Source organism: Zootoca vivipara, chromosome 5 (genome assembly GCF_965207765.1).
Source record: "Zootoca vivipara chromosome 5, rZooViv2.hap1.1, whole genome shotgun sequence".
NCBI lineage: Eukaryota > Metazoa > Chordata > Lepidosauria > Squamata > Lacertidae > Zootoca > Zootoca vivipara.
The window spans coordinates 91,758,096-91,783,214 of NC_142588.1; the positions used below are offsets into that span (position 1 = coordinate 91,758,096).

Genomic DNA, 25,119 nt, shown 5'->3' on the forward strand with positions numbered 1-25,119 from the left:
GTTGTTGTTGTTGTTGTTGTTGTTGTTGTTGTTGTTGTTGTTGTTGTTGTTGTGAGGAAGCTCCTGAAGGCCAGACAGAGAGGCTGCTTTTGGCCCTAGGCCCTGAGGTTCCTGCCCCCTACCTTATTTCCTAGCCCCAGCACTTGCTGGGAGACAAAGGCCACCTTCAGATGTGTGTGGGGGTGTCATCCTGTTTATTTTCCTGGTGGCAACGCCACTGGGGATCTGCAACAGTTTCTCACATTCCTTTCACATGGCCTTGTGGAACTGCGGCCTTTGGACATTTGAGCCACCGTGCCACGCTCAATTCCGTTGGCACCTGCCATTGGACACGTTGCCACTCTTTATGTGCACAATCCACTCATGCAAACGACCCCAAATTCCCGTGATATTCATTTCCGTGTTGATTGCTTTTAGAAACAGCCGCAAAGGGATTGCGAACTGGTTGCTTCCAAAAGCAATGGACACGGAAATGAGGGCTACAGTTTTTGCTAGGTTTCCAGAAGTAGCTTTCACGTCGTGTGAAAGAGCACATAAAATGCAGAGATTATCAGGTAAGTAAGTGTTGGGGAAGAGGAATGAAGTGTTGCCTGAATGCAGTCAAATGTCTGATTAATGGACGAGCCCCGGCAGCACCTTTAAGGCTGCAGCTTTTCCAACGGTCTCACAGGGAGGGGACAGCTCCTGTCTGCCTCTCTTAGCTTCTGCTGTTGGCTGAGGTACCTGGGAAGGCACTGATGGGCAACCCTGCAACCCACCAAAAGAGGCAGTCCTGGTGTGCCCACCTGCTAGAACATGTTAGCAAACACGAACTTGAACAGGAAGGCTTTGTGGCTTTGAGGGAGGGCCATAGCTCAGTGATAAAGAACCTGGTTTGCATGCAGAAGATCCCCTTTCAACTTCTTGCAGCTTTTCCAGGTAGGGTTGGAGGATACTCCTGCCTGAAACCAGGGGGAGCTGCTGCCTGCCAGTGTGGACCATATTGAGATAGATGGACTGATGGATAGGGTGGCTTCCCCCAGCACAGAAGTCCACCAAGCACAGAGGTTTCAGTCGAGAGACGCCGCCGACACGTGGCCGTTGAGGGGTTGCCACTGCCGCCGCCACCCCTAGACCTCATTCCTAGGGGAGGTATAGCTTGGGGTCCCCTGGGAAGGGCTCTGCGGGAGCCTGGTTGAACTGCGCCATCAGGAAGACGCCCAGCGTCCCACAAATGAAGATGGAGGCCATGAAGAGGAAGCAGACGCGGTCAATGACCCGGCCCACCAAGATCCACTCCTCGTTCTCCTGCAAAGAAGAAGACACCAGACAGGATGCAAGTTAGAATTGTTTTCGGTGGCTCGGAGGTGTGCAAGTTGTCCAGCGGAAGAGGGCGCGGAGGCTGCCACAGGGGTCTTTTGGGTCTGACAGTGTGAGGGACTGGACTGAGGAGTAATGGTGGACTTCCCAGAGAAGAGGGAAACAGCTCATAGATTTACAACAGTTGTTTGCAGATGGCCATAGCTCAGAGGCTGCAGAGAGGAGAAGCTGGGAAATATTGGGAGAGGAGCAGCAGGAGGAGAGACAGCTGGCAGATTCAGTGTCATTAGAACGCATACCAGATCCCCCCTCTCCCAGGACCCGGCGGGCATTGAGAATAGGAGAACAGAAAGCTCAAAGGCAGAAGGCACAGATCAGCCACCGTGGGAATGACGTATAATAGGAGAGACGGAAGGGGTGGCGCTTTACTCAGAGCAACGCCATCACTGCAACAGAGGCACTTTTCAAAGCCCCTTTCTGTGAATATTGAATAAAAGACTCCTCTTGTTTATCTAATTCTTGATTGCCCACCATGGGAGGGATCGGATTTCCTGAAGCCTGACAGACAGGAGGAGGGCTGAAATAACGCAGTCCCCTTTTGCCTGTCACCCCAATCACAGGCAGACAAAGCTTAGTTTTTCAGGAGCCTCCTGGGAAGGCCCACAGGACCTATGGGAAATTAAAGCTAGCATTCCATTACCCAGGGGACTGTTGTGGTGGTGGAAAGAGGTGAAACCAGGGGTGAGGAGGAACAGTTACCCCCTCTCTCCCCGACCAATTTCATGGCGAACGTTCTCAATGGAGGATTCTCAACACAGTCTTTGCCTGGAGCCTCTGAACAGAGGAGAGAGTGTGTTTGTGTGTGGACAGTATGGGGTGGTATTATTCGGTTTGTGCTTTTGTGTTTTTATACTTTGATCCTCGGATGAAGGGTTGTATAGAAATTTAATTAATAAAAACAAGAATGGTGTCATTATACAGCCTAGTCACTGGGTGGTGCTGGATTTAGTTGCATCTGGGTGGAGTTTCCTGTGTCTGTTCCATTTCTTTTCTTTAGGGGGGGACAATAAAGTTCTTGTCTTGCCCACCGATTTGTAAGTCCTCTAAAGGTTCCAAAGCAGGACGTTGGGGTCTTGGTGTTCCTTCGTCACTGATTCACGTCCCCCTGGTATGGGTTTCCTGGGGATGGTGAGGTTGCCAGCTTAGCTCATTCTTTCAACCCACCGGCTTATGCTGCGGCCACAACCCCTTCATCTCTTGGTTCGCCCCATCATTTGGGGCAACAGAAGGACTGCTCATTATTCAGTCGGGTTTCTGTCAGAAGCTGCAGCTGGTGCAGATTGTAGCATCTGGGTTGTTGACTTGCACAGTCTGTCAATGCCATAGATAACACCCCTGCCAAGGAGCTGCTTTACTGGCTGCTGATATGTTACTGGGCACAATTCAAGGCTTTCCTCTTAGCCCTGAATAACTAGAGACCAGGTTACCTAAGGGCCTGTCACACCCCATAGATCCCTGCTTGGCATATGCCCTCCTCAGTTGGGCAAGGCTGGGAGCACCACATGCCCCGGCGGTGCACTTAAGAGCATAAGAAGAAATGTGGAGAGCCTGAAGAGGGCTTTGGTTAGACAAGATGAAAGCCCGCAGCTGAATGAAATAGGAGAGGCACCATCTGCATTGGCATGCCGACGGCTTTTGAAATCGCACCTGTTCGCACAGGCATTGCCTTGATCTCCTGACTCAGGCCTCCCGTTTCAATCCCCGTGCTGATGTAATGGGATTGTTTTATTGCCTTTTTTGATTATGGGTTATGCTTTTATTTAAATGTTGTAGCAGAATTATTTTATAGTGTATTTTAACAAGGGATGTTTATATTTCAATGTGTGAGTAGCTGGGATTTTATGCTTTGCAATCAACTCAGAAGCCTATTTTTTGGCATTAAGCAGTACATAAATTAATAAATAACCATAAACAATCATGGTAAACCACTTAGAAACCTGTTTCGGCATTAAGTGTTACATAAAATATTTAATTAAATTAATTCATACCTAAACAATGTGTACATTGCCTCTGCTTAAAAATACGTTTGAAATGATATTGGGAAAAGGCAGAGCATAAATCAATCTGGGTGGAGTTTCCTTCTCCTATGACTGCGCATGATGCCACAGTCAGCAGGAGACGAACATGCCTGTGTGAACAGGTCCCTAAACAGCTGTACACCTGAGATGGCAACTTACACTATCAAAGTCCTTCTTCTCTTCCAAAGTCTTAGCAATGTGGTTGCAGGCATCTACACAGGTCTGGATCTCCGGAGCAGCACGGCGCAGACTGTTGCAAATCTCCTGGGGACTTCCGTTCTCTAAGCTGCCTCCTGGGAATGGGGAAATGTCAAGATTGAACAGGAGAGATCTTGCTGGGAGCCCAAACAGCTTCCACACTTGATCCAAGAGCATGCAGGAAAGACAGGGGGCGGCATAACACTAAGATGCTAGTTTTAAAACATTAAAGTCTTCTGGAGGTCCCTGGTATGAGTGGACTACAATGGAAATACTAGAGAAGAATGGGATTTTATAGCATTTTCAAAGTCTCCTCCACATGATGAAGAGGCAATTCGCCTGCAGGGCGTGGCCTAGCTCAGAAGAACTGCCCAGAAAGAGCAAGGAAGAGGAGGACAGCGGACGATGAAGTGAGCTGGCAGAAGCAGCTCTGGGGATTTAAAGGGGACTGATGTGTGCTAAAATGCACTCTTAAAAATACTGTAAGTCTTATGTTCTTTTTTGCTATACTCCTGCCCTGCTCTTGCAATTTGTGGCTTAGTCTTCCTTGTTTTTATTATAAATCAATAAAAGAAAAAGAAACCCTATAAGTCTCTAGCAGTGCTTTGCTTTTTTTCTTTTTCTTTTAGGAAAAATGGTGCTGGTACTCAACATGAAGTTGTCACAGTACGTGCCACACATTTGGGGGGAAATGTGCTGGTCTTGCAACCCATTGAGTACCCCCAGAAAGAAAGCACTGGGACTCTAAAACAACAGTTTGTTGTTGGACTCCAACTCCCATCAGCCTTGGCCAGCTCATGAAGGCTGAGGGGTGGGGGAAGAGGAATAACTTGAAACACCCCCCCTTCCCCATCGCCTGCTCTCTTCCACAACAGACCACCCACTGCTGCTCGCGGTCGGCCCAAGACTTGCCTATCTGCGCCAGGAGCATCTTCACCAACCCGTCACGCTCCCTTTGCCTCTCAAAGAGGAGCTCACTTCGTGCCTTCCACAGCATGTACTCGTCCGCTTTTGCCATGAGCCCCAGAGAGCTCCGCCGGCGGACGAGATGATTCCCCGCAGGCACGTCCACACGCCGCATGTGCATGCCCAGGTAGCGTGGCACCAGCCTCAGAAACAACTGGGAGGTGGGGGGGAAAGAGAAAATGGGGAGGCTGCCCAGGAAGGTTTTCCGACAGGAGTGAGCCGGCAGGAAACCACACGGAGCAAGCTGGAGTTAACGCTTTATCAGCCAAAAGGAGTGTCAGGCCTAATGAGCACAGCAACTCATGTCCGGCAGGTCTTGCCCCCATGAAGTTGTTGCTGAGATTGAAAGTCCCTTCCTCCCCTCAGCTGCCTAAGTCCCCTCCTCTCTATGGCTTTTCCCAAGCAATTGGAGACTGTGCCTCCAACTTCTCCTCCGCTCTTTTCATGCCTCTCCTGGTTCTGGGAGACAAGCGGGTGTGTGTGTGTGCTTGTTGCAGCAGGAGGGGGACACACCCAAGACTCTTCACCAGCCTGACTCATCTCTGCCTCTTTTCCTCCCTCCTCTCCTTTCCTGCCTCTGTTTCTGAACTTCTCTCTCCCACAGACTCTCCTCGTTTATTAAGCCCTGTTACCTGTTGAGCTTCTGACACCTCCTCCTCCCAATCTCCTCCTCCTGACCACTCGTTGTCATCCCACCACCATTCCCCAGACTCTGGTTCCTCCCGCCATTCCTCTGCCATCTCCCTGGGTGCCCAAGCACCCACAAAATTCCTCATGAAGAGTTTGTGGCACCCACGAACTTCAGTACAAGGGCCATGCACACTGCATGACACCCACGGCCCCAGGCAGCCATGGTGGCAGGGCCAAGCTGGCACTCCTGGTGCCCAGCCAGTCTGTGGCAGTTTCCAAGTGGGTTGTTGCATGAAAGGGCAGGGTCTGGGGTTTGAGCTAGGGCTGTGGCTCTTCAAGAAGGAAGGGGACAGGGCCGTAGCTCAGTGGCAGAGCATCTGCCTTGTGTGGCAGGAGGCGCCAGGTTTGATCCCCGGCATCTCCAGGTACGACTGGGAACGACACCTGCATAAAACGCTGGTGAGCTGTTGCCAGTCAGTGTGGTCAATGCTGAGCTAGAGGGACCTGTGGTCTGGCTTAGGATAAGGCCGTTTCCTATGTAAGGCAAAGGCCAAGTCTTGGGGCTCAGCAGTGCAAGGAGGTCTAACGTGAGCAGGGGACCAGACCAGAGCTTCTGGGCAGCACCCTCTGGACCTACCTCCCGGACCCGTGCAGACATGGAGTGAGTGTTGGGGGTCCTCAGGGAAACGTTGAGGACAATGACAGCATTCACGACAATGGCAATAGTCACCACCAAGAGGAAAGTTAAGTACCTTTGAGGAGAAAATGGGGAAAGGCACATAGGTCACCTACCCTAATCAGTGGCAAAATCAACCATTTCATATTCTTCATCAGTCTGAGAATTCGTTCTTCTAAGTAATTGGAAAATGCCTTTCCCCTAACGCACACATATCAGTATGCAAATTTGTCCATGTTTTTGCAATTTTACACTTTCCCCATATATGATGTTTTCACTAATAACATGCATTTGAAAGGCACAGTTTTGCAAAAACAAACAAACAAAAAAAGCCCCAGATATACAGTGGAACCTCGGTTTTCGAACATAATCTTTTCCGGAAGACCATTCTACTTCCGAAACGTTCAAAAACTGAAAACTCAATACAAAAGCCTCAATGCAATAAGGAAACTCAAAACAGAAGCCGTCTTGGAAGTTTGAAAACAGAAGCATTTATTTCTGGGTTTTCGGCGTTTGGGTTCTGAAACGTTCGTCAATGGAGACGTATGAAAACTGAGGCTCCACTGTAATGCACTTGTGAACATATGCATTTGTAGGCACCCTTTCCCCTGATATACCCAGTTTTTGTCTATAGAGAAATGCACCACAAAATTCAGAGAGTTGTGAATTCTGAAGGGCAGCTGTGTTTAACCCAGAAGCTGTCTGTGGACAAATGCCGGCTCCCTTGGCCTATAGAGCGATATGAGCGTTGCAACCCCAGAGTCATCCGCGACTGGACCTAATGGTCAGGGGTACCTTTACCTATACCTATCTTGCGGGGGAGGGCAAATCAGGAAGGCCCACCTAAAAATGCAAACAGAACCAAATTTCCCTTCTATCGTAACCACCCACCATGTGTACATCGTCTGATGAGTTGCTGAATGGAGGGGGAGAGGCACTTCACAGAGCAGTTTGGCAAACCACTCTGCAAAGTCCCTTCCCCATCGAACGTGGCTGCAGTGAGGTTTAATGGAGGAGGGAGGTGCTTCCGCCAGTGGTTTAGCAAGCAGCTCTGTGAAGAACCCCTTTCTTGGCAGCCCCTAGTCATGCATCTATCAGGATAACATCTGATGAAGTGGGTGCTAGCCCACAAGAGCTTCTGCCATAATAAAATAAAACCATGTCAACAGCCGGAGACCAAATCCAACTTCTAGAGCTCACATCCTGCCACTCTCACGGGCTTCTCACGGGGCCTTGGACAAGCCGCTACCTCTCCCTCATTCATTCCCCACCGACAAAATGGATTTATCCGTTATCTGTCGCGCAACAGTGTTGGGAAGATAAATTCTGCAACTCCCTTTTGCAAAGAGTTGCCACTTCAGTGATGAACTGGTGTAATAACACCAGAGTGACATCAGAAACATGCCGATGCCCCAATGCAGGGGAATCTTTGCTAAAATGAAAGGAGTGGCTTTTTTTTTTGAAACTATTTATTTGTCTAATTCTCCTTTAAAACTGCCCAAGCTGGAGGCCATCGCTGCCACCTACGGGACCAAATGCCCTAGTTTGCTTACTTTTCAATGAGCGGCACTGCCTGAGAGGTTTCGGGGACCTTTTTCGCAATCAGGAAGAGGAAGACGGTCTGGGCCAGGAGGACGTTGATTGAAACCGTGCACTTCTGACCACCAGCTGCAGAGAGAGAGAGAGAGAGAGAGAGAGAGAGAGAGAGAGAGAGAGAGAGAGAGAGAGAGAGAGAGAGAGAAGCAATGAGGAATGTGTCTTGCTTCGTCATGTGCTCTCACGCCCCGTCCCAAGAAGGTTCACCCCAGGAATGCCTAGTTGCTCTGAAAATAGAGGCCTGGGATGCAAGAGTATCACTTATTGTCCTCTTTTCATCAGCTGACAGGCAGGGAATGTTTGAAACGGCACCAGGGACCAGGGGTTCGCCCCTCTAAACTTAGGACCTTCATGCCCCTTCCAAACCCACTTTTTCTCTACTGCCACAGGGTTAAAAGAAAGGGATGCTTCGCTGGTTGGTTCTCAGCATAGTCAAAACCCCAGACTAGCGGGGAAAGAGACCTCAACCTCTGGGCCACATCTTGATTGATTCCCACCAAGCTGACCTTGATGAGCCAGGAGCTCCTTATGAACCTCCCCAACTCAATTCCAGTCTTGGCCCTGGAGACACTAGGAAGAGCAGGGCTGCTGCTGGATCAGGCCCCTCTCGCTTGTGTGCCAATCTTGTTTCTGCCCTGCCCCAGCCCTCACATCCAGTAAACAGCACCAGGATGAGAGATGGGAGAGGCAGAGCCCTAAAATGCAAAGCACCTTCCACCCTGTGTCTCCTGGACCCTAAAAACAACACTCTCCTACGGTACCAGGATGCTATGTGATTCCCATCTGCAGGTGTTTCCACTGCCTAATCGCAGGCTAGAGGATGAGGGGCTTTATCTCTCAAACTACCAGTTGCCACTAGGCAACATGGCTGCCTCTTGGCCTTGTTCCCGCTGAGATGGGACCCAGTTTTGCTTTGTGCTTTCTCAGCTCTTTCCTGCTAAACAGAGGTGGCAAGGCAGGCAGGAGTTGATCTATCAGGTTGAGGGAGGGATTCTCAACCTGCCACTGTGTGCTGTTTGGATGGTGAAAAGTTTTTCCTCCTCTCTCATCATGCTGAGGAACTCAGGGTCCTCTAGATTCAGGGAGTGACTTTCCTAAGAGGAAAGGTTGCAGAGTTGGGGCCTTTTTAATTTAGAGAAAAGGTGAGTTAGAGGAGATATGATAGAAGTTTATAAATTTATACATGGCATTGAGAAAGCAGGACTTTGGACTAGATGGACCATTGGCCTGATCCGGCAGGCTTCTCTTGTGTCATCACTTTGTTATACCAGTTTTTGACATCTACAGAAAACTTTTATTTTCTCCTAAGCCTTTCCAAATTTTATTCCTGCAGTTTTTAATTCTTGATGGTTTTAGGATTTCAATACTGTTTTATGATCTGTTTCATGCTTTATGTTCCATTTTTGCACTTCACTTTTTATGCAGGCTTTATATTTTATCGCCAGGTGGAGTTGGTTCTTACTTGAGAAAAATGCAGTCACAGAAAGCAGGGTGCGTCCTGAAAATGGACATCCCAGGAGCCAAAGACCCAAACGTAAAGAGGTTACCCTTTGTTAACTAATTTACACCTGCCTGCAGTCTGTTTGGATGAAGGGGCAACTGAGATATATGATGAAATGAATAAATAGGCCTGGAAGTTGTGAGAGGGCTTTTGACAGCGCAAATTTGGAGGCGATCATAGCCCGTGTCATGCTAAACACATGCCTGCTGCTAAAACCAGCAGGCACACACTAAATTCCCCCTGTCCAGGATGGTCTTCTGGTGTTGCAGAACTACAATTCCCATCATCCTTGACCACTGACTGTGCTGGCTGGGACTGTTGGGAGTTGGAGTTCAGCCACATTGGAAGACTCACCAATTTCCACTACCTCTTGATCAACCCGGTTCCTTGCCTCCCTGTGAAGCAAAGCCTGGGAGCTGTCCAGAGTGCTGAATCCTTAGCCCAGGGTGGGGGAAGCTGGGCTTTCCAGACTACAGTTCCCATCATCCATCAACACCTGGAGGGCCACAGGCTAGCCAGACCTAACCCAGGCCAACCAAAGCACCACAGGTGGAATCTACAAACATATTTAAAAAAACACTGTGAAAATAAAAAAATCCTTCCAGCAGCACCTTAAAGACCAACTCACAGTTTCGACTATGTATACTTTAAAAAAAAACAAAAAAAACCAAACCCGTTTTGAAATAAATAAATAAATTGAATTTGCCATAGCTCACTGTTGCCATCTGGTGTCACATTTGTATATTGCACTTTACAACACACTTATTTGCAGCTGTATGTGTAAAGTGTCCACAATGATACTTTTGGTGCTGACCTTTCGCTGGGAGGAAGTACACCAGCACAGCAACCGAAGAAATGAGTACGCAAGGGATGATGATGTTGATGATGTAGAAGAGTGGCTTCCTCTGGATGATGAGGAAGAAGATGATCTGCTGGTACCCTATGTCATCTGGCGTGAAGTGCTGAGCGTTCACAACCTTCTTGGCTGGCCGGTGCTTGATTGCCCATTCCCCGTTCTCTGTCGGGAGAAGGCAGAGTCGTGTGGGCAGGAGCAAAGCTTTCTTACACACAAATATCAGTCACATTAACTATGGAGCTTCTGAGACCAGCAGCTCAGAGCTCTCCCCCTCCCACTTTTCTGCAATTCCCTATTTTTGGCATCACCATGAATTCTTGCACCCCAACTTTTTAAAAACAACAACACATGCACACCAAGTTTCTAGCCCTGTTCCTTCCTTCAACAATACGGTAATAACATCAAACGTATTAATTCTGGGTCACAGCAGCACTCAAAATTCTTGCTTTGCAAAACTGGAGTGGCTATTCTGCAGAATATTCTCCAGAAGAGATAGTCTCCAACAGGAGATCTCAAAAGCCTTTCAAATAATTCTTTGGTGAGAAATGTTGCCTTCGCCCAACTAATAATGTACCTGAAAAGAAAGCATCGCTCATTGTCTCCCGACCACCTTGAGCTCCCCACCTTCCAAACATTTGTGGGCAGTAGTGCCTGTTTCACTAAGGCAGACAGAGCAGTGCCCCTCCAACCTCAGTTTGCCCCAGACACACCCACTTTGCCTAGCAGCTTCCTCCTTCTCCATAATCCCAGTGTTGCCGTTGCAGAAATCAAGAGAGAGGAAGATAAGGAAGGGACAAAGCTTGTCTAAATTGTTCTGCCTTTCCTTAGCACTGGTGCCCCCTACTGTTGACCTCCCTGCCAACTGCCCCACTATTTCCAGTGGGCACCAGCTGCCACTGTTTCGGGAGTCCCCAAGTCTGGTCCTGGGGGCCACCTCGATCCGAAGCCAGGCTGCCACGTTGAGACGAGGAACGGAGCCTGGGTGAAGGGACCTGCTGGCGACAAACGAGCTGATGGGGAAACAAGTCCAAACAATTAAGGTGCAGAGAGAAATCCCTTTCCTACCGTGTGTGTGTGTGTGTGTGTGTGTGTGTGTGTGTGTGTTAGAACTGACACAAAAGAGTCCCTGAGAAAAGTGCCCTGGATCTGAGTGAGGATTTAGAGCCCTGTGTGAACGATATATCCACAATAGCAAGACTTATCCGATTATCTGGGCCAGGATGCCTGGAGCTGCCAGCTTGCTGCCTCACACCGCAGAGGGACTTCTGCCAGAAGCTGGAATCTGATGGAGAGAGAGCTGGTCCTGCCATGTGTTGGGTCCCCAAGGCCTCCAGTGGCCCTGCTGCATATAAAAGCCCACATTTCTCCCTCTCTCTTTCTCTCTCTCTCTGGGCTGCAACATGAAGCCAAGTGTGACACATTATTAAGCTGGTTGTTTTCTTGTTTATTCCCCCTGCCGTCTGCAGGAGCGATAGATTTTTAACCGTGCAAAATAACTGGCTTGTCCCCCATAATGAAAAAACAAAAAGCCTCTTGCTTCCAAAGAGGAACTTTTCCACCTCTGAGATGCTATTAAAACATGATGGAGAATGGCAGCGGCAGCTGCTTGTGACGGCTGCGTTCCTGGATCAATTGGCTGAAATGTAACTGTTAGCTTTAGGAGTGGCTGGGAGGGAAGGAAGGAGAGGAGCCAGCAGAACAAAGAAGGGGGGGGGTGATGACAAATGCCAAACATTCTCCTGCAGTGATTCTTATTAATAACCCACAGAAGCAGGCGGGGGGGGGGACACACATGGCCAGAGAGCAAAGCGAGGCAAACCTTGGAAGCCATTAAGAGAGGTGAATGCAAACAGGTGACAGGTGTGATCCCCAGGTGCAAGGCCTAGCAAAACTGAAGAGGGACCCCAAGTGCAGCCCTCCAAGCCCTCAGGACTCTCCCCACCTCCTTCCTTAGCCACACCTCCTCCTCAGCCGTGCCTCAAACCCACCCCAAGGATTTGTGCCTGGCTGGAATGTGGCCTCGAGTTCTGATAATGTATCCTGCTAGTCTGGATGGAGGAAGGAGAGGGATGTGTGAGTTTGTGTAGAAACCACCCTCCTCTAGAAAGGGGAAATTTGCATGCATTGCTCCACCCACCTTTTGCCCATGGCCACATTCAACACTGAGTTGTGGCCCCTGGAATGTTACTCATTCCAGCTGGAAAAAGGGGGACATGGTATTATCTTTCCAATATCTCAATACCAGTCTTTTAGCAGAAATAAGGTTGCCCTATTTCTAAAAGTACAAAAGTTGTTGAGCTTCTTTTAAGTAAATTTGCCCACTTCCAACATGGGCTGACATGCATTTGGGTTTTCCCAGACATTTTTAGTGATTTTGGAAATTCCACCTGGGTGCTATTTCCGGCAGATGAATCCCAGATATGTCCAGAAAACCTGGACATAGGGCAGCCCTAATTTATGTTGACCCGCAGTCAAACCCCATATGGTTGGTATGTGGCTTGGGATAATATTATCCTACGGCAATTTTAAAATATCCCCCAAAGTAGTATTTATACATCTTAATACTTTCCTCCAGAAATTTACAAGCGCCGGATACTGCATAAGCAAGTTTCAAAGAAGCAACATGCAGCATGTTGTCGTAGATCGTCCCTTTCTGTACAAGTGTAGCAGAGTCCCATGAATTCTAAATATTTGTTTTTGTTGTATAATACATAATTCATAATCTAACGACACATTAGCTACCAAAGTTAAAACATTGTCCCACTGATTGGGTGAGATAGGAACCTCCAGTTCTTTATTCCATCTGTTTCTCATGTTTGGTACGTCAAATTGATTATATGAAATGCCCTGACTTACACCTCATGGACAGAGGTTAGAAGGCCCTTGGGGTCCCTTCCGACTCCACAGTTCCGTGATTCTATGGTTTATAGTTAAACAGTTTCCCTGCTAAATCGTTTCACCCACTCAGAATGTGCCCTGCCCCCTCCAGGGCCAGGGGGCATCTAAATGATGCTTTGCCTTTGTGGTATCTGTGCCAAAAATGGTTTTGTTTTCCAAATCCTCCAAATGCCCTCAGGATTCCAGGCAGCCCTGTCATTTCCTAAAGTGTGGTGCCATGTGGAGAGAGAGAGAAAGAAGAGAAGAGAAGAGAAGAGAAGAGAAGAGAAGAGAAGAGAAGAGAAGAGAAGAGAAGAGAAGAGAAGAGAAGAGAGTTTTATCCCTCAAACATTTTCTAACATTAGAAATCAGGGGACTTTGCCAGCAAAGCTGGCGGGCAGTAGGATCAGGAGCAGGAAAAAAAAGATGTGCTTCCTCTATATTTAACTTGTGAGATTCACTGCAGGTACGGACGGTTGCTTAGAAAGCCTTAAAAAATAACTTGACACTGAGGATGGTGTTTCCTGCTTGGCAGGGGGTTGGACTGGATGGCCCTTGTGGTCTCTTCCAACTCTATGATTCTAGGATATATCTATCAATTACTATTAAATGGAGCCTCCATGTTAAGGGGAAATTTAACTGTAAATACCAAATGATTGGAACAAACGACAGCGGAAGGGTGTCGCTTTTCCTTTGAGAGTTTGGAGGTTTCGCAGAGGTATGGGACTCACTGCTGCAGGAAACTGGAGGCTGAATTCAGCCAACGCAATGCAACAAGACAAGTCTTACGTTTTCAGTGTTTTTATAAGGATTTGGACAGCATCATTGCCTCCTCCCACCCCTTGTCCCCCTCGGCTTGCATGCAGGTGGGGTTACCTGTGAAAGCTTCGGGGTCGATAAAGATCCATTCTATTGTCTGCTCATCTTCGACGGTCAACAGCAGGTTGATTTCACGGGCATTGTAGGTCTGTGACCTTAAAGATAAAATCACTCAGTAAGGCCGAATCAAGTCAGGTGTTTTCCACCTGCTGCTCCAGAGGGTAGGAGCCGAACCAATTACAAAAAAAGGAGATTCCCACTAAACACTAGGAGGAACCTTCTGATGGTAAGAGATGTTCAACAGTGGAATGGATTGCTTTGGAAAGTGGGGGACTCTCCTTCACTGAGGGTTTTCAACTAGAAGGTGGATTGCCATCGGTCAGGGAATCTTTAGCCACGATTCTTGCATTGCAGGGGGTTGGACTAGAGGACCCTTGGGAGTCCCTTCCAACTCTAAGTCAAGTGTTGGATATTTTCAGCTCTAGCAAGGAGGACTTAGAAGGATGGCCGTAAACTGAATAAGAAAGAATTAGTTAGTGGTTTATGGGAGCAGGTGGCAATTGTTAAATTGATATTCGTGTTAAAGAAATATGAAAATTGTAGAGAAAAGTTAGACTGTTGGGAAGCAGTTGTGTGATATATAAAAAGAGAACTTTAGATATCAGGTTACATGCTAATATAAGTGAATGTACGAAAGGATAAAATGATTGTTTAGAATACAGTAGCTATTTATCCTCTCATTATCATGTATATTGTTTCGGTGTATATTTTATAAACATACAGAGGGTTTTTTTAAAAATATATTTTGAGTGTATAGGGCTGCATACTTTGAATTTATGCAGCTGCTTAGAAGTGGGGAGCTAACAATCAAATGGCAGATACATTTCGTTAAATAAGTAAACACAAATAAATATATGTTAGCATATGAAAAATTAATTTTTAAAAAATGATATAAACGCAGAAAGAAAATGTGCCCACAGTTAGAAATGAATATATATTATTAGTCCCCTTCAGGCATTACAATTTACAACACAAGCAGCATTTCTTTTTTGGGGAACATGAATGAGCAAGATAAGTCCCCCTTCATCTACTGCCTTCCTCTCCACCCTCACCGAGACACACCCCCCCTCCACCCTCTAAATCACGCAGGAGGTTCCCCACTTCAGAAAGCTCGCCCTCCAACTTGTGCAGAGACTCACTGGAACACCATGGAGCAGTTTTGCCAGTCGAAGGGGAAGAAAGTGACCACAATGGGGCAGACGCTGCGGTAGATGGCCGGGGGAAGCCAGGTGATGCTGCCGTCGGGGGACACCAGAACGTTGGCGTACATTGCAACCTCAAACACCCCGTCGATGCTGAGGGGAACAAGGGGAGGAAGAGGTCAGGAGAGCCGGGATCCCCTTTCCCCCACTCTCTTGCAGTAGAGCTCCCCCATTCTTTGGGACCTGAGGGGCTGCAGTGAAGGTTGGTCACCCCTGAGAGGGATGCATGGCAGAGGTGGGCATGGTCAACCCAAGCACATTCAGGCAGGCAGGCAGGCAAGCACACGTAGAAGACTCTCCTCTCCTGCCACAGCACTGCTATGGAGCGAGGAAACACTCCCCCCTGCGCTGAGATAGGAGGAGACCCTGATGTTGGGAAAGATGGAGGGTACAAGGAGAAGGGGACGACAGAGGACGAGATGGCTGGACAGTGTTCTTGAAGATACAAACATGAGGTTGACCAAACTGCGGGAGGCAGTGGAAGGCAGGAGTGCCTGGCGTGTTATGGTCCATGGGGTCACGAAGAGTCGGACACGACTAAAACAACTAAACAACAACAACACCCCTCTCGTACTCTAGCATTGATAAGGAGTGAGAAAACACTGTTTTCATCTTCTCTGTACCAGCGCTGAGATAGGCCCCAGGGCTGCTGTGGGGAGGCAACTCGGCATATTTTTCCCTTCCCTATCCCAGCGCTGGTCCCAGAGTAGAGCAGCCTCACCTCCTAGCTAAGAGCTGCCACAGAGTGGGGAAATAGAGGAGGGAAAGCCCTCTTCTTATCTTGGAAAAGGGCCTCTCCTGCCCTCTTCTATGGGGCCATTACAAGAAAGCCTCGTGATTCCTTCCTTTCTGTTTCCTGGCTCTCTAAGACTATCTAAGTTAAGACCCTTCTGCCACCCTATAGTCAAATAAATGGGGTTGTCTCTGATCTCAGCGCTAAGATCAGAGATAAGATTATCTCCACTCATAGTTGTGTGGTGCTTAGTGCCAAGATCAGAGTACTTAGATCAGATGTGACAGCTTTCTGCACCTAATGTCATATGGCATCTGCCTGGTAACAGACAGGTGGGCATAGTTTGCCCCAAAAGCCCTTGCGGGCCAAATCCAGAGGTTTTCAGGACCTAAAATTCACTCAAGGGCTGGAGGTTCCCCACCAATATTATTAAAGGGATCTTCTATGAGGAAGGACATTGCTTGCTCATATAATGCAATCTTAAATGCTGCATGTAAGCTCTGTTTTAATTGTTCTTCCCGCTAATTAGTTCACGAGGGAGGGCTCAGTCAGTAGAGCCTGACAGTCTTAATCTCAGAGTTGTGGGTTCAAGCAAAAGATTCATGCATTGCCAGTGGTTGGACTAGATCAGGCATCCCCAAACTGCGGCCCTCCAGATGTTTTGGCCTACAACTCCCATGATCCCTAGCTAACAGGACCAGTGGTCAGGGAAGATGGGAATTGTAGTCCAAAACATCTGGAGGGCCGAAGTTTGGGGATGCCTGGACTAGATGATCCCTGTGGTCACTTCCAACTTTACAATTTTACAATTCTTTGAACTAGAGAAAGACAATGCCTCCTTCTGGGTGAAGGCTACTCTTTCCCCCAAAACTCAGCAATTTCTCTGGGAACTAATTTGTGGAAAGAGCCCAGGAGGACCCCACCAAGATCAAGCAAGCTACCTGGCTACAATGACACAAGCTAGGTCACATCTCCTATCTACAGAAGAGGAATCCCAAGTTCACCCGCAGCCAGCTGGCAGATGACCTGGAGGAGGGGGGGAGGGGGAGGAGGAGGAGGAGGAGGAAGAGGAGGAGGAGGAGGAGGAGGAGGAGGAGGAGGAGGAGGAGGAGGAGGAGGAGGGGAACAACCCTTTAGGATACTGACTTGTTCTCCAGGACAATGTCTGGCAGCCACACCATGGTGGAGGGGATCCGTAAACACTTGATGTTGTCGTAATCATCCGCGTCCCACTGCAGGCGGTAATCGTGCCATTTCTGCCAACAAGGAAGTCAGTTAATCACACCGGCTGGCCTGGTGGATATTTCACAATGGAACATGCTACTGCCTTGAAATGGTGAGGTTGAATTCCTTCCCGGTAAATTTTGAATCCAGGGTAAATTTCAACTAGAGGCACAACTGGAGTTTCCAAACCTAGAATCCAGGATGCTAGGAAAATTATCAATATCCCTGGATTTGTTTTCCCCACCCTAAAAATTAAGTTACTAGCTCTTAAGACTTCCAGGGTAGGAAAGGCGGAGTTAAAGGGTCCATAATTTGCAACACATAAAAGATAACAGGTGAAGCTTGGGCTGTTTCTCTTACCAGTTCTACCCAAACGTTGGTTGTGAGAGCCTCGTCCCTCTCATTCTGGAAAAAGAGAGAAGACAGAGTTAGAATGTAAGAGGAACCCTGTACCTGGATCAGGTTCATCTAGTGCAGGATCCTGTTCTCCCCATGGCCAACCAGATGCCTTTGTGAAACCCACAAGCAGGATCTGAGCACAAGAGCCTTCTCTCCCCTCCTGTGCTCTCCAGCAACTGGAATTCAGAAGTATTGCTGCTTCCAGACGTGGAGGCAGAGCATAGCCTCCAAGTCTGTTGAGTTTATCTAATCCTCTTTTAAAGTCATCTAGGTCGTGGCTTGTAGCCTTATCCTCCATGAATCCTCCCTTGAAAACCATCTAAGGCAGTGTTTCCCAAACTTGGGTCTCCAGCTGTTTTGGGACTACAATTCCCACCATCCCTGACCGCTGGTCCTGCTAGCTAGGGATGGTAGGAGTTGTAGTCCAAAAACAGCTGGAGACCCAAGTTAGGGAAATCTAAGATCTTATTCACACTTACCTTTTGCCCTGCTCTTTCCAGGCACAGGCCCATGCTTAAAAGTTCCATGATTGAGCACACTTGTTTTTTTGCTGTAGGAAAACCTGCTCTTTAATGCTAAATCGGAGCAAATGTTAATTCAGTTTTTCTGTCAATTTCCATTTGCTCCGATTGAGCTTCAAAGAGCTGGTTTCCACAGAGAAACCTCCGGGGGGCGGGCGGGTAATGCTCATACACAGAACTTTACAGAGTGGGCTGTGCCTGGAAAGAGCAGAGAAAAGGTGAGTGTTGTTGTTGTTGTTGTTGTTGTTACAGTAGCACCTCGGCTTACGTAACCCTCTGGTTATGTAAACTTCATGTTACGAAAGCAGCATGCCTGGAAGTATTGGACTGGGTTTCACTGCGCACATGCACAGAAGCGGTTTACCAGCGCTCGGGTTGTGGAAACCTCAGGATCCGGCCGGACCCCGCCCACCTGACTGGGTTGCTGCACTCTGGGCGGTTTTCAACAGATATACAAACAGCATATAACATGAAAAAAACTTCCTGATACAGGGCTGCCTTCAGACGTCTTCTAAAAGTTGTGCAGTTCTTTATCTCCTTGATATCCACAGGGTGGGCATTCCACAGGGCGGGCACCACTACCAAGAAGGCCCTGTGCCTTGTTCCTTGTAACCTCACTTCTTGCAATGTGGGAGCTTGCCAGAAGGCCCTTGGAGCTGGACCTCAGCGTCCAGGCTGAACGATGGAGGCGGAGCTGCCCTCAAAGTGGGACAACTGTAACATTGATCCAGTCTTGCTTCAACTTACCCCAAACTTCTATAATCTACACCTTTTGACAGCAAACGGGGGGGGGGGGCTGTAGAGGCAGTCTCTGTCATCTTTGCATCCTGGCCTTTAGTGAGACTACTTCAGTGGAAATAAGCAGCAAGAGGTGGCTGCAAACCACCTTGTGACCCTTGGATGAAATGCAGTATGTAAATTTAATAAAGGTAAAGGGACCCCTGACCATTAGGTCCAGTCATGACCGACTCTGGGGTTGCGTGCTCATCTCGCATTATTGGCCGAGGGAGCCGGCGTATAGCTTCCAGGTCATGTGGCCAGCATGACAAAGCCGCTTCTGGCAAACCAGAGCAGCACATGGAAACGCCGTTTACCTTCCCGCTGTAGCGGTTCCTATTTATCTACTTGCATTTTGACGTGCTTTCGAACTGCTAGGTTGGCAGGAGCTGGGACCGAGCAACGGGAGTTCACCCCGTCACAGGGATTTGAACCGCCGACCTTCTGATCAGCAGGCCCTAGGCTCAGTGGTTTAGCCCACAGCGCCACCTGGGTCCCTGTAAATTTAATAAAATAAAATAAATAAATAAGGGTGCCAGTTGGCTAGGACCCATGACGACATCCTCAAGGCATCACCACTTTTGCGGCTGTTTATAAACGTTTCCCTCCTTTCATTTTTGAAATCAAGGCTAAGGTTGAATGGACGAGTCAATAAATGTACAGTACATTGGGTGCTTTAAGCAATAAAAATGATGGAGAACATACTTAAAGCTAAAAGGAGAGGCAAGACTGGTGGCTGACGCTGCGTTCAGCTTGATATTAATGTATGTTCGCTGTGCAAGTCGGGAAGCCAGGCTCACATCATGTGCGAAGAGCCTGCTGTGATTTTTTAAATGATATATCTGTCTTGAGCCTTAAATTTCCACCTGCTATTGGAGCTTGCTGCAGATGCTTTCGTGCTTCCTTTAGGAACTAGATCATGCAGCCTTGCTAGCGAGCAACAGAATTCTGAAATGCACATTTTAGGTATGAGATGTTAAGAACATAAGAAATGCCAAAATTTGGCAACCTCCTCTTGCTTTCCATTCTACATGACAGTTGTAGGGCCCTCTGCAGTGCCCCCAAGATTCAGTCACATGCCCTAAATAGCCATCAATATCCCTCTCCTCCATGAATTTAATCTTTTAAAGCCATCCAGGTTGGTGGCCATCACTGCGTCCTGTGGAAGGGAGATCCATAGTTTAACTATATGTTCCTTCCTTCCTTCCTTCCTTCCTTCCTCCCTCCCTCCCTCCCTCCCTCCCTTCCTCACCAGTGTGATGAGATTGGTGAGGGTTAGCTTGAGCGAAACATCAACAATGTCCCTCTCGTCCTTGGCGGGGCGGAAGTTGCGGTCATAGTTGGCCATCAGGTCATTGAGAAGCTTCTCCTCCTCGTTTCGGCTCAGGACCACTGGAGAAAGACAATGAAGAAGCAACCCTTTGTTATGTATAGAGAGCCAAAGGCGCCTTGGGACAGGAGGGTTTCGAGGAAGCGTTCGAAGGGAAGGAGGTGGCATCACACAGGGGTTTGGGAAGGTGACTCCACACATGGGGAGCAGCAAGCAAGAAAGTGTGTGGGGGGGTCCTTGCAAGGGGAGCAGGAGGCCTGAGGATGGTGGTGCTTGAGGACAAAGACCCCAGGCAGAGATGTGTCAGGATATGAGAGCAGAGAAATAAAAAGGCCCCCTGAAGATAAGGAGAAGGAGCTTGTGCTGGATTTTGGTGTGGACAAAAAGCCAGGTTAAGGAGGGGCATCAGAGTAATGAGAGGAGTGAATGACTTTGACAGCTGAATGATGGACAGCTGTGAGGGGAACCAGGTGGGACAATGGGAGACTTGAGAGTGGAAGATTATAGTGGTCAAGGCAAGAGAAGACCAGGTGTGGACCAGACAGTTGCCAAAGGGTGGAGGGCCTGCTGGCTGGCTGGGTGGCACACCCAGCTCTGTCCTCCGACATCTCGTGATTGTTCCCCGACATCAGACATCTACTGAATGTGGCAGCTGCCTCACCAATGGTAGGACTGGCTCTGAGAGTTCTATGAATGAATTGTGTGCTGAGTGGGGGAAATCACCTTCTCTTGTTTCTGCAGCACTTACTGCCGTTCAATCTCATCAGGAAGCTTCTAATGTTATGAGGAGGAACAGACAGATCTGAAAATTCTGGTTTCTCCCAGTTTCTCCTTTTTCTAATTTTTCTAAATTTAGTTCTCCGCATTTCTTCATCGGCATTCTTTTTTTTAAAAGCCCAACAACCCCAAACCAGCATTTTTATGCAAATTCCTCCTAATATACACACTTCTGCATGTGATGTTACCTAATTCTTGCATTGCAGGGATTGGATGATCCTTGGTACCCCTTTCAACTCTACAACTCAATTCATTTTTATTTATTTATTTTTTGCAAATAATTTCGCATTATATAATGCATTTTTGGATGGTAATATATGCATTGCCATGCACGCTTTACCCTGTATAGTACATAGCTTCTTTTCTGTGCACGTTGCTTGACTGGTGAATTGCATTGCAAATTTTGAAGAAGTGTGGATTCTGAAAGATGCCTGTGTTTCGGTTTGCATCTTCTTTCAGAAAGTGCGGGTTAGATGAAAATGCAAAGCGAATCGAATTTCTAGAGACAGGCAGACTTCTCCCTTTTTACTTCCGACACACCAAGCATACTTGCGTACCCCTTTATCATGTTGCACCTTTATCATTCCCCGCCTCCCTAAGCAAAAAAACGCCCCCTGCACAAATGTGAACTTACGCCCATCCCTGGGCAGAAATGGGAATTTAATGAGGCAGGTGGAATGCATTCCATAAATAATAATGGATTAATATTAAACCCCCCCTCAGCTCTGCCTGCCATCTATCCCTGTCTAGTCCACAGATGGTTACCTTGCTAACTATTTTTTAATCCCGTACATTATCAAATTATTAGCCCAATAAAATCTAAAAAGGAAGTGTGTGGGAGAAGTGCCGGCAAATTGCCTTCATTAGGGTAATTGCAGCTGCCTACGGAGGAGTTGATAGACCCAGGCAGGGTCAAGAGGCTGAGTAGGTGGCTCCAAGAGGAGACTGAACTTTGGGGAAACTCTTAACGTGACTGTTGTCTGGCACCTGCCACCCCCCCGTGCTTGCTAATGGACTGCTCTCCCTCAAACAGGACTCTCCATCCACAATGACTTTGAGGGGGGAAGGCAAACTTCACAACCTTTCCTCAAAGGGGACTTGCTCCTACCTAGAATATTTTGGGACCTGTCTATGCTGCAGCGGTTTAATAGTCATCCCCTTGCCGTAATCGGAAGGGAGTTTGCAGAAATGGAGGGGAAAGACCTCCCTTTTATCAGGGTCTTTGCAAGGGGAAATCCCAACTTTGGGACTTCAAAGCACCTCACACCTCATTCCATTGTGATGTCATGTGATTGATCAATAGGAAGCCCAAGTTTGGCCCTGTTAAGTCATCCCTCCTGAGATTTCCTAGCTGCTGGAAATGATGCCGGTCTCTGGCTCCCGAGTCTGGTCTTCCTGCTTTGCTGTGGTCTTCCTTGCCCAACCTCCCTAGGACCTTGATCTTGGACTTGTGCCTGACTTTGGATCCTGCTTGGGCTTAGGCTGGTTCTCTGTTTGGATTGTGTTGCCTCTGCAACATGGCCCTCATTGGTGAGCACTTTGGTGAAGGCATAGTTCAGGCACCCCCAAACTCAGCCCTCCAGATGTTTTGGGACTACAGTTCCCATCACCTCTGACCACTGGTCCTGTTAGCTAGGGATGATGGGAGTTGTAGTTCCAAAACATCTGGAGGGCTGAGTTTGGGGATGCCTGGCATAGGTCCTCTGCCACCCTCACCCCTGAGGGCACCCCCTGGAGCATGGCATTCAGGGGTTGGTCTAGATGACCCGCGGGTCCCTTCTTACTCCACAATTCTGTGATTGTGTCACTGAAACAGAATACATTGCAGGACCTCATAAAAACTCATGCAGCGTCTGTGAGTCGGAGGAACAAGATAGAGGTGTGTGGCAGGAGGCAAACTTGTATGCTTGTTGACCTGTGTGTCTGCCCCATCCCTGTGTGGTTCTTCAGTGGTCAGCGTGCTGCACTGGGACCTGGAAGTCCAGGGTTCAAATTCCCACTCAGCCAGGAAGTTCACTGGATTGCCTTGAGACTCTCTGCCTAACCTACCTCACAGGGTTGTTGTAAAGATAACTCAGGCAGGGGAAGGCGGAGAGAATATGGTTTTATACTGTGTTTTTGTACAATGCTGGAAGCCACCCAGAGAGGCTGGGGCAACCTAGTTGGATGGGTGGAGAATACGTAATTAATTGTTATGTTATAAATAAATAAATATTTTACCTTCCCACCGGAGCGGTACCTATTTATCTACTTGCACTTTGACGTGCTTTCAAACTGCTAGGTTGGCAGGAGCTGGAACATAGCAACGGGAGCTCACCCCGTCGCAGGGATTTGAACCGCTGACCTTCTGATCGGCAAGCCCTAGGCTCAGTGGTTTAACCCACAGTGCCACCCGCGTCCCTTGTGTGTGTGGTAGGAGCAGTTTAGGTGTCACTTACCTGTTTTCCATCTACCTATCTTTTGTGCCTAGTTCCCCACAACTGCATTGTGTCCATGGCAAATCCCTCTGACATCCCATTTGCATAGCTGCCAAGTTATCCCCTTTTTTAAGGGATATTCCATTATGCTGAATAGGCTTCCTCACGAGAAAAGGGAAAACTTGGCAGCTATGCCCATTTGTTTTACCCCACAGAAGGAGGCTACAGAGGGGAGGGGCACGTCTGCCCATCCCTTGCCTGCTCATTAAAGGGTAAAGGTAAAGGGGCCCCTGACCATCAGGTCCAGCTGTGTCCGACTCTGGGGTTGCGGCGCTCATCTCGCTCTATAGGCCGAGGGAGCCAGTGTTTGTCCGCAGACAGCTTCCAGCATGCCAAAGTTGCTTCTGGCGAACCAGAGCAGCGCACGGAAACGCCGTTTACCTTCCCGCCAGAACGATCCCTATTTATCTACTTGCACTTTGATGTGCTTTCGAACTGCTAGGTGGGCAGGAGCTGGGACCGAGCAACGGGAGCTCACCCCATTGCAGGGATTCGAACCGCCGACCTTCTGATCAGCAAGCCCTAGACTCTGTGGTTTAACCCACAGCGCCACCTGGGTCCCAGGTCCTCATTAGTGAAGGGCAATAGCTCAGGGGCAGAGAATCAACCCCCACCTGCACTTCCAGGTTGATCTGGGACCGTCCCCCACCTGAAACCTTGGAGAGCCTCTGCCCAGCAGTGGAGACCATTCCCACTGGATGGGCCAACCCTCCGACTCCCCATAAGAGTTTCCTACTTTTGCGTTTCATCTCAGTTCCAAGCAATTCCTCCCCTTTCCCCGCTCCCGAGGAAAAGGTTCCGAGTTCCGCTTTAGCGCATCAACATGAGTCCAGGAGTTCCACCTGGACTGAGCCTCCTTACCTGTGAGGAAGGTGAAGGCGAGGACCAGGCTAGGCCAACCCATGCCGGCGCTGGCGCAGATCGGTCTTCCTTCCTAACCCCAAGCAGCAGTGTTTGTGTGTGTGTGTGTGAGGGTCTGGAGGGCTATTTTGAGCTGAAACCCACCTCTCCCATCCTCCTCCTCCCATCCTCCCCCTCCCCACTCTCCTTTTCAGCCACTTGGCAGACCAGCTGTTCCACGCAGAGTGCTTGCATTGTCAGCTGTTTCCTTGATGGTGATGGACGACTGCCTTTGGAAAAACAGTGTGGAGAAGGTGAGGCGGGGGGGGGGGGACTGGCCGTCTCTGCCAACCCCCTTGGGCATGCAAGCCAAACTGCGCCACTGAGCGCAGTCCTATCTTCCCAATGGGGCTGGGGGAGAACGGCAGCAAGGAGACAGTGCCAGGAACATATCTGTGCCCAGGGCATTGTGTGACCAGGGAAGCTGTCAGGGCCCCTATTTATAGGAACAAAGAGGACGACCAGCCTCCGGCTGCAGAATTTCCGAGAAATTTCTGCCCACTTTCAGAGGGACTTCATACCAAAAGGTTGCAGTGAACAGAGGCTTACCTATAAAGTAGAGGCGGGATGAGAGAAGGCTTTTTCTCCATAGATGATCAAAGAGAAGGACATGATAGGAGCTCCTCAGGTTAGCTGAGGGCACCTTCCACCCCATCTATTCTACTTGAGTATAAGGATGGAGGGAAAGTTCGGTTTCGTTGCCATTTTAATGAGAAACTACCTGATTCACACTTCTCGAACCAATATGTGAATCGAAACCCAAGCTATCCTTTGGAATTCACACATCTCTGAATTTTTGCAGTACGGTTCTCCAACCAAATAAGTGAATACACAGGTGCCTATATTAGGGAGAGATTTGCATAAAATGCCTAGTAAGGTATAAAGAGGAGTTGTGCCAGGGGAAATTGCTACAGAAATGTAGAGGACTGAATTCGGGGGGGGGGGGGGGAACGACGGAATAAGGAAACTGAAACAGACAGATCCATCCATCCTTATCTGAGTGCCACATCCTGCCCACAGGAGACACCGAGAAATGTGCTTGCCAGTTGTTTCGGTGTTTATCATTATTTAATTTCAGGGGAAAGCGGAGAGTAGAATTCAAACTTGCCTGGCATGTTACTTGCTCAAGTTCTTTGTCTTAGAAGCTTGACCCCTAATCTTGGACATTTGGAGATCACCTTGGAACTGACCAGTGGAAGCCATTCTGCATGTGTTCAGTGTGT

At 48.5% G+C, this 25,119-nt stretch overlaps 1 protein-coding gene across 1 annotated transcript; it reads right to left on the reverse strand.

The window, feature by feature from the left end:
* Window positions 1–174: 174 nt before the first annotated feature.
* CHRNG (cholinergic receptor nicotinic gamma subunit) lies at window positions 175–23,987 on the reverse strand. The gene is made up of 12 exons (XM_060274297.2): window positions 23,858–23,987; window positions 19,665–19,804; window positions 17,076–17,120; window positions 16,638–16,747; window positions 14,696–14,851; window positions 13,554–13,651; window positions 9,759–9,962; window positions 7,401–7,515; window positions 5,809–5,923; window positions 4,488–4,695; window positions 3,537–3,670; window positions 175–1,287 (listed from the first exon to the last, which is right to left on the reverse strand). The coding sequence occupies exons 1-12, from the start codon at window positions 23,898–23,900 to the stop codon at window positions 1,123–1,125; spliced, it is 1,533 nt and encodes a 510-aa protein (XP_060130280.2). The 5' UTR covers window positions 23,901–23,987; the 3' UTR covers window positions 175–1,122.
* Window positions 23,988–25,119: the final 1,132 nt, after the last annotated feature.